The sequence below is a fragment of the Nelumbo nucifera genome, chromosome 2 (assembly GCF_055504915.1).
Source record: "Nelumbo nucifera cultivar China Antique chromosome 2, China Antique-T2T, whole genome shotgun sequence".
NCBI lineage: Eukaryota > Viridiplantae > Streptophyta > Magnoliopsida > Proteales > Nelumbonaceae > Nelumbo > Nelumbo nucifera.
In genome coordinates, this window is record NC_142650.1 from 112,585,691 (window position 1) to 112,602,425 (window position 16,735).

At 37.8% G+C, this 16,735-nt stretch overlaps 1 protein-coding gene across 4 annotated transcripts in view; it reads left to right on the plus strand.

The window, feature by feature from the left end:
* The first annotated feature begins 4,456 nt into the window (after window positions 1-4,456).
* Window positions 4,457-16,735, plus strand: part of LOC104585894 (protein SEMI-ROLLED LEAF 2-like) — a 132,022-nt gene continuing 119,743 nt past the window's right edge. For 2 of the 4 annotated variants that reach the window (XR_016083023.1, XM_010242924.3), the window contains exons 1-4: window positions 4,457-4,603; window positions 4,786-5,082; window positions 7,228-7,302; window positions 12,650-12,765. Coding sequence is in view for 2 of the 4 variants with exons in the window: in XM_010242924.3 (XP_010241226.1) it covers window positions 4,948-5,082; window positions 7,228-7,302; window positions 12,650-12,765 (326 nt within the window). In the remaining 2 variants the exon portion in view is untranslated. Of the gene's footprint in view, window positions 4,604-4,785; window positions 5,083-7,227; window positions 7,303-12,649; window positions 12,766-16,735 lie in introns of those variants that run through there. The other 2 variants (XM_088899195.1, XM_088899196.1) reach the window with 2 other exon arrangements.

The following is a 16,735-nucleotide window of genomic DNA, read 5'->3' on the forward strand; positions in this document are numbered from 1 at the left end:
AGTAGAAAGAGGCATAAGGAATTACCTGTAATTATTCTAAGAAACTAGGGTACTACAAATTTGATTGTTGGAAGTTAGAGAAGAAGGAGAACTAGTAAGGTAACCCCTTAGCCTTAGTGTAATCAAAATTAAATATTGCAGATATATCCTTAAACACATGGTGGATTGATTCTAGGTGCACTGTTCACATTTCAAATACCTTACAGGGGTTCTTGAATTTAAGGAATGTTGATTTGGAGAATGCCTACATCTAAATGGGAAATGCAGAGCGTGTCAGAGTTTTAGGACTTGGCACTTATAGACTTATTTTAGAATCTGGGTTCACACTAGATCTTCTTGTCATTTACTATGTACCTTCCATTAGAAGAAACATAATTTATCTTTCAAAGTTGAATGCTTATGGTATTCATTTTATTTTTCTAGTGGAACTCTTATTACTAATTGTGGTTTGAACATTGTTGGCTCTACAACTTATTCATATGGACATTATAAATTGAATCTTGATCAATCATACACAAAACCTTTGCCACATGTGAATGTTGAATCCTATCTTATTGATAACTTGCCACTTAAAAGAAAAGAGATGGAATTTTTATTTATGCTTTCGCATCATAGGTTAGGGCAGATGTCCAAAGATTATCTTAATAGATTGGTAAGAGAGGGAATACTTCCACCAGGTATAGCTACCATTTGTATTTTCAATTTACTTACATTCATCCGCCCTTTATTTTTATACAATTATTTACATTCATTGTTATTATGTTTTTGTTAATTGTAGAACCACTAATCTAATAGCAAATTCCGGTTTATAATTGTTTAATTTATCTTTCAGTTGCTACCTCCTTATTAGTTGTCCTTATTATTGTTCTTGTTGTTGACTGCTAACCTCTACAACTCCTGCTATTATATTGTTTGTTTGTTTTGTAGCTGCAAGTATTTTAGTTCAGTAGTTAGGTTAATCAAAGAGAAGCATCGTGGTTAACTATGAATCAAATTGACCTATCCTAAAACTTCTATTGCTTTTTAATTGTCAAAAAGGATTAGGTTCAATTTGAGGGAAAGGGTTTTGAGCTTTACTTAGAATTCAGATTTGAATTCAAGATATTCAAGTTTAAAAACTCTACCCAATTCACCCCCTTCTGGGTAAATCCATCGGTCACAATAAGTACGGAAAGTAAAAATTGTCTTTATTGATGATAAAAATAAAATACAAATTTAAAACCAATATAAAAATAAAATTATTTTCTTGTTTGGTGGCAAGTCAACAACTCAACCTTTTGGGTTAAATATGTCAACCGTTGATGTCATAATTAAATAATAATAAGTTATAAAAGATGGAAATATACAAAAAGATAAAAACACAAAAAAATGTAAAAAAACATTTTAGACACATCTCTAATAATGTATACTTATCATATTAAACAAAAATAAATGTAATGAATAAGAATAAGTTTTATAGACAAAAATATAAAAAAATTATACAAACTTACTACTTAAGAATAAATACTATGTGGTATGCCTGTATAATATATTTGTTTGCTGGTATAATGAATTGATGGATACAAACACACAATCAGATAATCTTGCCAACTGGATGACGCCGAGGTGGAAGGATGAAGTTGCAACCAAGAGAAAAGTCAAAGGCCCAAGGATATAATCCCCGGATAGGTACTTCGATGCTCAAGTCAATTGGGCAGAGAAAGAGGTGGACGGGCCGAGCAAGTTGAAATAATTCTGGTTCGGGCCGAGGAGATGGTGCAAAGAGATATTCAAAGAGTGTTCTTCCAAAATGTCCCTTACCTTGAGCAGGGAATATCTATTTATAGTTGGGCATCCGTGTTCTACATGGATAGGGCTCCCAAGGTTATTGGGATGAGGTCATCTGCGGAGGTCTTTGAGAGGTTTCCTCTTTCCTGGCGGAGTCTACAGTCCACTTCCTTGTTCGTGTAGGACACTCCTTAATCGTGTTCTTCAGTCACACGTGGAGTCAACGTGGCTTAAGAGAGAGGATGACCATGAAGGTTGTCACGTGGCATCCTTGGCCTTCTCAACCATCACCCGAACACCACTCCCCCCAGTTCTGAAGTCGAGGAGTGTAATGTTTAGTCATGACTAGGCGTAGAAGTGTTTTGCGGTCCTTGGTTGAGGAACTTTAATTTCTTCAAGTTGTCTGGCCCAAAGTAAGGTCGGTTTCCTGAGCGAACTAGTTGATTCAATGCTCATTTTGTTTCCGAGATGGGTTGGAAAAGGGGGGAGGTGAGCCAAATCAATCATTTTGTCTTCTTGAGGTCACGTAGGTGTGAAATTCGACATCAAATCAATGCCATTGATCTGGTTTGATTTGAGTCATTGGCTACCTTTATAGGGGGGGGAGCCATTTCCTTTGTCATTTTGAGAAGTGTCAGTGCCTTGGAGTTCAATTGACGTCCCTTGCTTGATATCTCAGGTGTCCTGAACTTCTTTTTTTTCTTCGATAAGATGTCTTTACCGTAGAGCTTCGACATCGCTCAGTAGAATGCACACCTTAGCAGGGGAAGAGGCTAAGGTCGACAGAGGAGGTCATGGTGGTTGACTCCGAGGAGGCAACAACTTAGCTTGGGTGGTCCTTATCATAGTGGGGGGATGCTCCAGAACACGCTTTGGCTGAGGGTTTAGCCGGTATATACAAGCCACAGTGGTTGGTTCGGCCGGAGGACACCCTTGAGTCGAAAGGAGTAGCCAAGCATCTTGCCCGAGGTGTAATGCTCCCCGGTATTAGGAAGGAGGCCAACAGTCACACTAGTAGCTTCTTAGAGAGTGCGGCTCTTCATCAAGTCATGGTGGTGAATTCGACTTTACTTGTTGTTCCTTGTTTCTTTTTTTTTTGTGCTAACTATACGATGTCATGTAGTTGGTTTGTTTGGTCGTTGGCCTTGTCAATCACCATCATGAGTTGCGACAATTTTATGAGTCGCAAGAGATAGATAATGCCAAGCTGAAGGCAGAGTTGGTCGAGCTGAAGCCCGATGGCGAGGAGAGAGATGACATTTTCCCTCAAGTTGAAGGGCCGTTTCCAGGATCTCAAGGAGGCACGAGATGCACTGAGGAGGGGGCTCGAAGAGGCCGAGGCAAAGATTGCTTGAGTGAAGTAGGAGGGCGTCTCCGAGTATAGGGCTTCGGAGGCCCATCAGAATGAGTTGGATGACTATGCCACTAACTCCTGGCAAGAGGGATTCACTCTCTATTAGCGGAGGGTGATGCGCCAGTTCCCAGAGGTGGCCAAAGTCGTTTAGGGGTTCGATCCATTTGATGCCGAAGAGCCTGATGGTGGGGATGTCGTTATTGTCAATGCCCATGAGCAAGCGGAGGATCCCCTAGAGGACAATTGATGTGCTCTCTTTTTTTGTTGTATGTAGCTCGATATGCTGAGTTTATAATTGTTGTATCAACTTCTTAATGAATGGAAATTTGGTCTTTCTACCAAGCATTTTCTATGTTGTTTTTCCTTTCCAATCTGAGGTGTTCCAAATCGAGGACACGATTAGATAATCCTGCCTACTAGACGAGGCCGAGATGGAATGATGAAGCTAGACACTGAGATTTGCAATCGGGAGAAAGGTCAAAGGCCTGAGGAGTTAATCCCCAGATAGGTACTCTGACACTCAAGTCAATTGGTTAGAGAAAGAGGTGGCTAGGCCGAGCAGGTTGAAATAATGTTGGTCCAGGGCGAAGAGATAGTGCAGAGAGATAGTCAAAGAGTGTTATTCCAAAAAGCCCCTTACCTTAAGCGGGGAATACCTATTTATAGTTTGGTGTTTGTGTTCTAGATGGATAGGGCTCCTGGGGTTGTCAGGATGAGGTCATCTACCGAGGTCTTCGGGAGATTTCCTCTTCTACGGAGTCCGCTTCCTTTTCCGTGCAGGACACTCCTTAGTTGTGTTCTTTCGTTACATGTGGCGTCGACTGGCTTGAGAGAGAAGACGGACGTGGAGGTTGCCATGTGGCATCCTTGGCCAGCTCAACCATCACCCGAACAAATGCTATGTGGTATGCTTGTATACTCTATTCGTTTGTTGGTATAATGAATTGATGCATACATACACACAAAAAAAGATGCCAATGGACTTAACAATAGCTAAGACGTTTGGCATGTTTGGTTGTAGTGCAATTTTATTTGCATTATTACAAATGCATACGAGTGCAATGAAAAAAAAATACAAATTCTCGTTTAATTTTGTTTTGGGTTTTACTTTATTTTGCTTCATGTCTTAACTTCATTTGTAATGCAATCAAACAAAATAAGCTAAAATTTGAAACAAAAATAGATTAAAATTTACACTCAAATCATTTGCACTGCCACAGTTTTGCATCAAAGCAAATTTATTTGTATTGCAACCATACACAACCAAACGGTCGATGACGAACGGATTTAAATTTGCCAAAAATGGTGGGGGCGTGATTATTACGTGGACAAATTCGTAGAAGGCGGAAGGTATAAAAGGGCGAGAAAGAGAAGAGACGGAAATAAGTTTCGCGGTGGGGGATGTCGGAGATCCGGTCCTTTCCTGCATAAGCTTTCAGGGATTTCCGGCCTCCTGTCAACTCTTCCGGGCAAATATCCGAGGTAATCAGACCGATCAATCCAAATCTCTTCTAATTCTGAATTGTCAAATTAAATTTCTCTCGGAATATTTTCGAATCTATTCAGTGTTGCCATTGTTTGGCTAGCATTTTCATGAATGCCGATCCATTCGGAGAAGCAGCGTCTGATACCGATTGTTTATTGATCTTAAATGTAAATTGTAGGCTGGTACCCGAGTCTGAAAGCTTCCGATAGCATAAATAATTTTCTTTCCCTTCAGGCTCAGTTGTAACATTTCGACTTTTTGGTCGTCAAAAAGAAGGGAAAGAAGGAAGAGTTTGTGGGAAAATCAAAATTTTGTAATCCTAAATATTTAGTGGTTTACAATGGGTGTCATGTCGAGGAAAGTTTTGCCCGTATGCGGCAGCCTCTGTTTCTTTTGTCCTGCTCTGCGTGCGAGATCTAGGCAGCCGGTGAAGAGGTACAAGAAGCTAATAGCAGAGATTTTTCCTCGTTCCCAGGTTTGCTACATTTCCGTTTTTATGTTTCATCTATGATGGTTGTGCTTCTAACTGAAAATTTTGTCGCTGTTTCATCTCATCTAATTGTATCTCATGCTAATTTGTTTCGTGGATATTGAACAATTTCACGATAATTTACTTGGCAGAACTTTTTAGTGCTGTCTACAACTACAATTTCCTATTCTTGCGTCCGATGTGCGAACTTTAAGTTGATGTATTTGAACCTTTTTTATCATCACTTCAATATTATCTTGTAGTGTAGGTGCCTTTCCTTGTAGCCGGTGGACTACCATTTTTAAAAGTTCTCCACCTTCTGGTGGTGTAGAATTTGCAGTGCTGAACTTGAACTTCTGAACTTATTGAGTATTGAAAGAAGAATTGGTACTAGAGCTTTTGCCATTTGAACTTTTGACAAGTTACACGTTTTGTTGGCCGACAGATCTGTCTCATTTTTTCTTTTGATTAATACTTGCATGGAATTGCTACCACTAATAAATTGCTGAATACTGATCTGATTTAATGCTCAGATATAGCTTCAGATGCTATTTGTTTGGACTACATTAGCCAGTTCCTTTTTGTAGTAAATAAAAGTTGCAAATAAATCCTTATACTTTCTTAGACATCTCTTTCAGTAAGGTAGGCACCTTGATTAAATATCTAGCAATCTCAAACTCCATATTTAGTGAGCTAAGTTCTTTATTCCCCATTCCCTTGATGTGGGGCCAAAGGATAAGAAAAGGGGAGTCAAACTCATACTTTTCTGAGTTTTCTCTAGGTTTGCAGTGCCTTCACGAAGCTCTTTTGATGCACCAGTAATTGGACTTTCTCAGATCCATGTAAACTTAGCTCAATTCCATGGTACCACAAGTACACTTCAGAAAGCCCAGTTAGGTGTCTTTTTCAGAGAAAAAGAATGTTTTGTGCTGATCGAAAAAGCCTTCAAAAGAGCTCCAAAGTACTTGAACACAGTAAGGTACAAGATACAATATGGGCTATACTATATGATACATCAAAGCTCTCCACATTGCATTCCTTTTGCAATATTCTAGAACATCTGAAAGGAAAGAAATAGAAAGTATTTGAAGACATAGCATGGAATCTTGATAGGCTGGTGGCGGCTGTTAGCAAATGTGTTGCAAACTAGCATGGAATCTTGAGAGCTCAACCTAATAGCACACTAAGAAACTACTGTACAAGAAAAGATTGCCTCCTACCAGGCTTGCAGTACTAACAACAATGGTATAACATTCTAACCAACACTACTCAGGACAAAAACAGAAAGTTTCAGTACAGTCCTCCTTCACCTATTCTGATCAACTACTTCCTTCCCTATGTCATCAGTTATCACACCTGCCCAGAAATAGGAAATCAGAAAAATGTACTGCTACAAGGCTAACCACACCTGCTGATTAGGTTAGGAGAATTGGAACCCAGATTATACTGATCTGTACTCACAAATCTGAGAGAAACAAGCAACTGGAGATGGAAAACTTACATCCAACAAGCTTTAAGTCTCACCAGGAAGTCCCATGACCTCCAGATCTTTTCAACAGAATGCACAACTCAGGAAAAAGGAGAACAGTGGAAAAACTTAACAAAAACAGAATCTGTTCACATCATCCAGTCACTGTTCAGGTCTGAAAAGAATCAGCCTTGGTTATACAACCACAGACAAAGAATAGAAAAGGAAAAAAGGATGTGAAGCTGCTATAAGATCAGTTCTGTCCCTTTTCTTCACCTCCACGAAGAGAAAAAAGTCAAAAGAATGTAAGTGGAGCAGGGAAAGTATGCTTTGATCAGATCTTTTGTGCTGATACCATCTTGTAAAGCAGATCTTCTAGGAAAAGGTGTAAGTGAGAAAGAGACAAGGGAGCGAAATGTTCAGAGAGTCAAACCAATATGGAATTTTCTGACTTACCCTCCCAGTTTCAAATATACTGGACTCCTCTTTACCTAAATTTAATCAGTTACTTTTTTTTTCTTAATCTGACTTCCCTGCAACAGCCTAGTACATCATTCTTGTAGGTTATTTTTTAATTAAGCATGGGTAATTTATAGTTTTTTAACACTATTATCCCTACGGTTTGCAACATGTTTTGCCATAATGTTTCCCATGGTTCTGATATTCTGTCTTGTACTTGGCAGGATGAAGAACCCAATGATAGAAAGATCAGCAAATTATGTGAATATGCTTCAAAGAATCCTATGCGCATCCCAAAGGTACCTTGCAGTCATTTTCATGTAAAAAGATTTGTGACTTGGTTCCACCTTCTTTTCTTGATAATCAACAAAGGTCTACTGAGATGAAAATATACAGGAGATGGGAGACAGAAGGGCATAAAATGCACTTGAAAACACTGCATCCTAAGCAGTAGGGAAAGAAAAAGCTTTGAGCCTAGGAGGTGTATATTAGGCTTTGTTATGTTGAATCCAAGTCTGCCTGGGTCCATCCAGTCTACTTTATTTTGGTTAAAGGTGGGATGAGGCCTGATCTTATCCCAAATTGCTGGGCCAAAATCTAAACCAGGTTTTAGAGCATGGCCCTGGACCAACCTCAACTTATTGAATACTAATACAAGGAGCAGATTTAGGTTGTCTTTCCATATCCAAGGCATATTAGGTGCAAAAATAACATTGGACTTTATGCTTACTGTTCCATATTTCTGTCTGTTTTTCTTTCTTTTAGTAATATTTTGTTTGTTGTTGATGGGTCAGGCTTTATCCCTTGTTTAGTCAGGCTTTATCCCCTGTTTGCTATTGGGCCTAGGCCCCACAACGAAATAGTCTATGGACATAGGCATAGGCAGATGGGACATCCACATGCAGTCACTGCCAGCAAGGCCACATCAGCCACGTCAAGCGCATGATAATATGATAACAGCACTGTCAGTTAGTTAGAATAATTTTTATATCAACAACCTGCTCTTATAAGGGTGCTGGACTGATCTGGGAAAAGACAAGAAAGAATTATTTCCCTTATCCCTCTCTCTTTTCCCATCTCTCCCTCGTTTCTATATTCACTGTTTAGGAGGCTGAGCCCCTAGAAGAGGCTCCTGAGGTGAGAAGATCTCACCATTTATGGTATCACTACAGTTTCTCTTTTGCCGACGATGCCTAACATACGTTGAACTTCAATAGATGACCGGGTGGATTGGCTGGAGGTCGGCCTTCATAAAATGGCTTCCAATATGAAGGAGATGAAGTAGGCTCTGACGGTTCTGATCTCCCCATGGGATAAGTTGGCAACAGGCGAGAAGAAGAGTAACCAGGAGGAATCCAGCCATGGCAGCAGTTGGCGGGGAGGGCCATGAACAGGACAGACAGCTATGATTGACTTTCCTTCATATGCAGGGGGTGATCCAATCCCTTGGATTTTCAAAGTAGAGCAATATTCGAGTACCACTGGATACCGGACCACTAAAGGGTCTCCGCCACATCTATCCACTTGGATAGAGACGCCATACTGTGGTATCAGTGGTTTAGGCGTATACATCCTTAGTTTTCATGATCCGACTTCACAGATGCCCTTTGCGTTCGGTCTGGACCAACGTGTATGAGGATTACGATGAGATCCTATCTAAACTCAAGCAGATGGATTCCGTTCAAGATTATCAGGGGGATTTCAAGAAGTTGGCCACCAAAGTGCACGACTGGCCAGAAAGTTTGGATCTGCTCCTCACACCGACTTCACAAGCACATCCTACCATGTATCAAGAACATCTTTCATACTTTCGTGTTATTATTCATGGGAGATGTTCCCAATGCATGGTGAGATGTGACTATGAGGTCACAGTTGAGGGATGACATGCTGGACTGCACAAGAAGATGGTCCGACCAGTCGAGCCACTCCTAAAGTCCCCTCCACACACCAATGGGCTCCTGCCACGGTCCACAATCAAGTCAAGTAGAAGGGAAAAAACAATTATCTGATTTGATTACAAGTCAAGTAGAAGAGAGAAAGAGAGAGTTTTAAGTGAGAAGAGAAGAAGAGATGGGGAGAAGCCAATAATAATCTGGCCGCCCCACTCGTTGTCTTATATACTCATTAAAAGTACTGGTTACAAAGACTAATATGCCCTTAATAGGGTGGCTACGGCTAACAACTTACAAACAATCCCAAAAAGTAATAAAAAAGAAACACAAACTAATGGGCCTTGGGCCCAACAATACTAACTAATGGCTCAATTACAATAACTATTGATTATGTATAAGAAAAACATAAAAAACTACTGAATTTCAACACTCCCCCACAAGTTGGGAGTAAATGTTACATATTCCCAGCTTGCGTAGATCATGTTCATGCTTGTTTCTTGTAACTTCTTTTGTGAGAATATCAACTAGCTGTAAGTTAGATGCAACATATGGTAGGCACACTTCTGCAGATGTCACTCTTTCTCTTATTAAATGTCTGTCCACCTCTATATGTTTTGTTCTATCGTGCTGAAATAGGTTATGAGTAATGTTAATTGCTACTTGATTATCACAATATAACATCATAGATTCTTCTATATCAACTTCAATCTCTCCTAATAAGGAGGGAGGGAGGGATTCCCTTAAAAGAGATTACAAAAAGTAAAATTCCAAGTCTTCTTAGACTGGACGAAACTATGTAAGTTGGATTCCCAACCAGCCTTTCTACCTCTAAGCTTGATTAATCAAAAACTCTTTATTGTTCTGTATCTATATAGATCAGCATAGAGCTCTTGGGTCCAGCTGCCATAGCACATTATTTCTCCTACTAATGCTTGAGAAGGCAATGATGCAATCCGAGAAGGGAGATCCTTTGGAATCATCAGATCCACTCTGAACAGATTTAGGAATTGGCATAATAATCTAATTGAAATTGGATACCAAATCAAAAGATGAGCTACATTTTCCACATTGATTAACAAAGGGCACAATGATTTGCAATAGAGATTCCTTGATGAATCTTGTGCTCAGTTACTGGAATTTGTTCAGAATTTGCTGACCACATAATGAACTTCACCTTCAAAGTTCAAAGACCATATAGCTTTCTAGATCCAGGTCCAAGGGGTGGTTTTTCAGCATCACTATGATTCAGTGATCTGAAGAAAGATCTTATAATGAATTTGCCAAGGCTTCCAACTTCCAGCACATGCAATCCTGCTGATTGGGGTATATATAGTACTGTTGCAACATTTATAACATGCCTTAGGAGGTCCATTGATTCCCAATCATTAAGATTGCAACTTATGTTGAGAGTCCACGCCTCCTGATTCCCTAAGATTTCATAATAATCTCTAACTACAACTTGTTTATTTTGGGCCAACATAAAAAAGTGATCGGAAGAGCACAAATAGTGGCTGATCTCGCACCCAAGAGTGTTTTGAAAATACAACCTACTCCCAATTTCCTAGTTTGAAGTTGATATTACTCCAAAAAGTTGCTTCAATTTTAATATTTCTTTCTAGATATTAGTCCCATAAGGAAGCTGAGTTCCACCAATAGTCCAATTGTGACTCACTTATATACTTGTATTACCTTCCTCCACAGGCTTCTCATACCCATACCTCCAGAGCCACCTCCCCCATTAATGCTTTGTTGACAGCCTCAAAGGGTGTAATTCCCAAAAGACCTTTGGATTTTGGTAAGCAAACCTGATTCCAATTTCCAAGCCACAAGATAAAGCCGTTTGCTATCTTCCATACCCTCCCATAGAAATTCTATTAGGATTTTCTCTAATGTTTGAAGAACTGAAGCAAGGGCTGCAAATATTGAACAGGAATCTTCCTTTAGGGTGACTTTTCCAGCCTTGGTTGTTACTTTTTTTAGCCAACCATCTTTCTACTGAATCTTTCTATCACTGGATCCCACAACTCTTTTAATTTATATTTGACCCGTAATGGAAGGCCAACAAGTTTAGAGAGGAGCTCACCTTTTTGGCAGCCAAGAGTATTTTCCAGCTCATAATCTGTGATACATCTCCAATAGGGATGCTCTAAGGGATGCTCATAATCAGTGAAGAAAGAGAATATCCTTGTGTCTGGCTTTGGAGAAAATAATTGAATTGTCTGTAAACTGCAGTAAAGCTTTCTAAGGGATGCTCTCCCCTACCATGAAACTCTCAATCCATCCTTATTTTAAGGCTCTTCTAACCAACTTGCTCAGTGCCTCTGCAACTATAATGAACAAGAATGGTAGAGGACCCCTTGGCAAAGCTCCCTACCCTTGACAATTGGCCTTTGGAGATCCATTCACCATAAAAGAAAACATAGTTGATGAGAGGCATGAGTGGATCCATCTCCTCCATTTAAACACATATCCATCCTCTGAAGCATATAATCCACGGACTCCCATTGGACATTGCCATAGCCTTTTTCCATGTCCAGTTTAAACAACAAGCCCAGCTGTCCTGATCTCAACCTTGAATCAATGTACTCATTGGCTATTAAAGAACTATCCAAAATCTGCTTACCATCACTTAAGGCCCCTTTTTTATGGCGAAATGATATTGCTTAAAACTTTTATTAAATGACTACCTAACACTTTGGCTATTATCTTGTAAATACTACTGATTAAACTTACAGGCTGATAGTTTTTGAGAACTGTTTTACCTTGTTTCTTCACAATTAAGCAAAGGAATGTGGCATTTTCTTCCTTGGAAATACTAGAGTGGATGTGGGAATCTGCCATGGCCTTCATAAATTATCTGGAAATGAAGTATTAGAATGCATTAAATCAAAGGAGACTTGGGTGGTAATCAGTTGGATACATCATCTTTGTGACACTTCATAGGAGTAGCTAGAGCCTTGGTACTCAAAGATAAAAACTCATTCAGATTGGTTAAAATTGGGATATTGTTTTTGTTGTTTTGTTTTTGATTATTATACATGTTAGCTTCCTTGGTGGGGTGGTCTTACTTTTTATAGTAGATGGTAAATTTTGGTTATGGATAATTCGTTATCTCTTCCGTTGTTTTTGGGAATGAAAGCTGGGATTATTCAACTATCATTTTGACCAATAATGATATTTTAGTTTCTTATGAAAGAGTAAAAATAAGAGCCATTAAAATATTTTTAAATTAATATAGGGAGCTGTACATCTATTTTTTTCCATACAAATTCATATGTTCTCTGCATGTCTGTATATAGTTGTCGGATATGTATTTCATGTGTTCTCTGCAAATGGTTTGGCTCAGGGTAGAATTGCCTGTAGTGAGCAGCACTGGGTGATTATCCCCACAGAGTAGAGTTCTCCTTTTTACACTTTGTGTTTTACTTGTATGTTGTATGGTAGCCATGTGGCTTTTTTATGTTATTCTTGTCTTTGAGGGTGAGTGGGAACCATAATTTTTATCCTTCTTGCTTTTAAAAAATTTTATCTTGTTGGTGATTAAAGAAAAATGTATTCTATTGATGGCCCTTTTTTAGATACGAATAGTTTGCGTCAGTCTAATCTATCAATTAATTGCTCACTACAAATAGATGGGGTTAAGGCTGAGTTATGTTAACCTAGGAATTAATTGACAAAATCAAACAATGACTTCTACAAGCAACTGTGATTTCATTGTTTCTCTATTTATGGAAGTTCTGTAACTGATTTGCAGATCACAAGTACTCTTGAGCAAAGGTGTTACAAGGAGTTGAGAAATGAGCAGTTTTGGTTAGCAAAAGTCGTCATGTGTATTTACAGGAAATTGTTAATTTCTTGCAAGGATCAAATGTAAGTTTCTTAAGATCAAGGATATTCTTTATATTTTCAGTATTGTGTTACATTAGATTCAATTTAAGAAACAGGTGGTTACTGTTAGCTCTATTGTTATACTTAATTAGGAGGCTTACTAGATAAAAGCCATTAACCAATGATGGTCCTGGCTATCGAAGGTCTTGGGAGGGGCAGAATGGATGAAAACCTAACCTTTGGTAAATTTTTTGGGGGCACAAAATGGCTGCTCTCATACTCAAACCCCCCAATTCTCATTCTTGTCAGCCCAAGATTTTACCATTGCACCAAGTGATGTCCTCTATAAAGCTTTTTAGATGATCCTCCTATTTATGTACTCTAGCAGAATTTTTTGTATAATTCAGATGGTCGTTCAGATGATTCCTTAACTGATGATAGCCATCTGAATGCCTTGGGTGCACTTAGGTTCATTGGAAAGGCTCATATAATGGAGTTCAAGTAATCTGAACCTAGATGTGCCCTAACTGGATTGTTGCTATTTTTTGATGGATTAACCTTGAATTTTATGTTGAATGTGTAATTTACATTGGGTGCACTTAAGTTCATTGACAGGGCTCATTTTGTGGAATGCAAGCAATCTGAACCTAGGTGTACCTTACCTGGATTATTGCTTTGTTTTGATGGATTAACCTTGAATTTTATGTTGAATGCATGGTTACTATTTTTGGGGTGTATCCGTTTGTGATCAATGTCTAAAATGTCAGTGTCAATGTAAATCTTGGTCATCTAAATATAAGAAGGATGTTGGAGATGTTGAATGGAAATACTGTAAAAATTATAAACATGGTGGAAACATTAAAATATGCCGAAATATAAAATGATATTTGATGAAATGATAAAAGAACATAGAAATACTGTTTTAAATTATTGCAAGGTGCCAACCAGCTAGTTGGTAAGGTCTCTTGCTGGTCATAGCGGAGACTTGGGATGGAATCCCTGCCTGCACCTGTGTTGGAGGGTTATGGGTTGGGGAATGGGCAACCCCCTGTTGTGTAGCTCTTCAAATGAAAAAAAAAAAAAACTGTTTTAAATTATTGTCTTGTTCCAAACCATCAAACACATCCAAGAATCTGAGGTTAATAGACAAAATACTACATTCTAAAGTTATTCTATAGACTTTGAGAGTTAAAACTACATAAAAGAATAAGTTCAAACAAACTTAAACGCATAAAATGTGCATATTTGCAACACTTAGCTAGCTCAACATGTTATGGTACCATTTTGTGTATTCCTTCATATATTGGGGATATTCCAATTCTAGTATTTTGTGTCAGTATCCATAAAAATGGTAATATGTTGTGGAAATATTTGAAAATATGTCAACATTTTAAACCATGTCTATGATACTGATATGATTACCTATGTTAGACATGTATGTACAAGGCTACAACCTTCATATTAATGACATGATACTCTAACCAACTAAGCTAATCAGCTTTCTAAAATATTTTATTTCTTTCTGTTGGAAGAGCATTATTTTGGTTGTACATGAGCAATAGGGTAGTTAAGTAATTCTATCATAGAATAGGGACACTCCAGTGCACTATTTTTCATAAATAAGGGCATACTTGTAATTCTACTCTTTATTTAAATTTAATATAATGTTGGGCCGATTGCTTAGAGGATATCAAGTGATTCTAGTCTCTCTCTAATCAGTTCGGCTGTTTTATCCCTTTTCCTCTCTTCTCTTCTCTTCTCTTCTCTTCTTTCTTTCTCTTTCAGTTCTATTCTTTTCGATGCTTCTGTAATACAATTTTTCACATGGTATCAGAGCAAGAATGTTGAAAGATCTGTATAGCGATCTCCTTTTACAATTGACATGATTAAGGTTTCTTCTGGAAGGCCGTAACTGATTAGTGATTAGTGATGGGTGCTGTGATAGGTGTTCATTGATATTTTTGCCTCTCTAGTGGGTTGAAACCAAGAGGGAAATTGATGATTAATTCTGATTAGTATTGTGAAGTTAGATTGTAAGAATGGGACTGATTTTGTAATGCCTTAATGTTGACGAGGCCCCATGCGGTGCTCGAATGGGTAAAGTAAGCCTATGAAGCAAGGCAACAAGCAACAAAAGCAACAATGATGGCATACAAATTAGTCAAAAGGCACTTTGTATTTCATCAAAAGATGGCAAGAACAAGCACACAAGTTTGTGTCGAGGGGATCTCGTGCTTAATCTTTACACGGTATTGGCACCATTCAACTACCTACCTCCCCTATAAAACTTAACCTTTTGGGGGAGTAACAGAAGGAAACATCACTAGTGGTGAAAAATCAGATTGATAATTACAATAATGCCATTGGCATTTCTCCTATACAAAATACATATAATGCCCCACCCAAGACACACTTGATAACTCTCTTATGGCATGACACGGGCACGGTGGTGGCACTTGATGGTGCGGCGAAGAGTTCACTTGTGACAGTCTCCCCCATTCATTTCAATCTTTGTCCTCGAAGATTGGCTTTTTCTAGCTGCTTGTATCTGCTATTGATGGAGGATTCTTCAACTTCTCCACAAACTTTGTCTCTTCCAAGAACCGGGCATAAGGTTGGACGAAAGGCTTGAAGGTGCTCTTTATGTTGGGAGAGTCTATGGCTAGCTCCTAAGTTAAGTCCCTTACTAGTGGCTTCAAGGCAAGAATTTAGATGTTCCGATTTGTTGGTAGGAAAAGTTGAAGCTAGGGTTGGGTCAAAATGATGGTTTGGATTTTTGGAGCATTGGTTCCCATGGAAGTTTTCCCAAGGATGGCTCCAAAAATCCCAGCATTGGTCAAAATGATGGTTTGAATTTTTGGAGCATTGGTTCCATGGGTGTGGTCCCTAATTGGATTGGGTTGCACTTACTCTCCCTATTTGGCATAATAGTAGGTGTGGTTGTTGCTGGAGACGACCTTGGGTCTTTTGTTGATCTTGATGGCTGATGGTAGGCACGATGGTGGTTGCTGCTACTGAAATAGTAAGGACGGCTTGTTGGGTGGTTGCTTCTTGTTGCAATCTCATCTAGACTCCACCTTGGTTGTCTTAGCAGCATGAGTAGGGGTTTTCTCTACTGCATACCTGTCATTGGCTCCAAACATGGCTTCTTCATGGAAAAGTTGCAATGCTGAGACTTGCTTCTTTGACTTGTCAGCAAGGTTTAAAATGTCGATGTCGATGGAAATGTCGCTTACCAAAATATAGGACATATGTCGGAAATGTCGAGGGAAATATTGTAAAAATTAGAGGCATTGTGGAAATATTATGAAATATGTGGAAATATGCAATGATATTTTGTAAAATGATAAAAGAAGCATTAATACATATTTCTAGACTATTATCTTATTCCCAATCATTATATAAAGGTAAGAAACTAAGATCAATAACAAATTAGTAAATGACGATTTACTGATTTATTATGCATTTTGATGTTTTTACAAGGTTATCTGATATTTTCTTTTCTTATTTTTAATTCTGATTTATTATAAATTCTAATATATTTATTTAACACTAGTAAATAGAAATACATTTATTCTGATTTTTAAATATTAAAGTTATAATACATTACGTTTTATTATAAATTTAATAAACTGATTCTCCTTTTTGTAGTATTAAGATTATGATAAATTCTGATTTCTTATAAAACTTAATAAATTTATTATGATTTTTAATACTAAACTTATAATAAATTATGGTTTAGTATAAAATTTAATAAATTTATTCTGATTTTTTTATATTAAATGTAGAATATGATTTATTATAAAATTTAATAAACATTTTCTGATTTTAATAAATATTTTAAAAAATACTAACTAGTTAATATTTTATTACTTTAAAAATATTTTATATTTTATATAATAAACTAATTAATTTATTCTTTTGTTTCTATATTTTGTTAATTCTTTTTTATGAATATTTTATTTAAAATATTAAATAAAAAATATTAATGGAATAATTTATATTAATATAC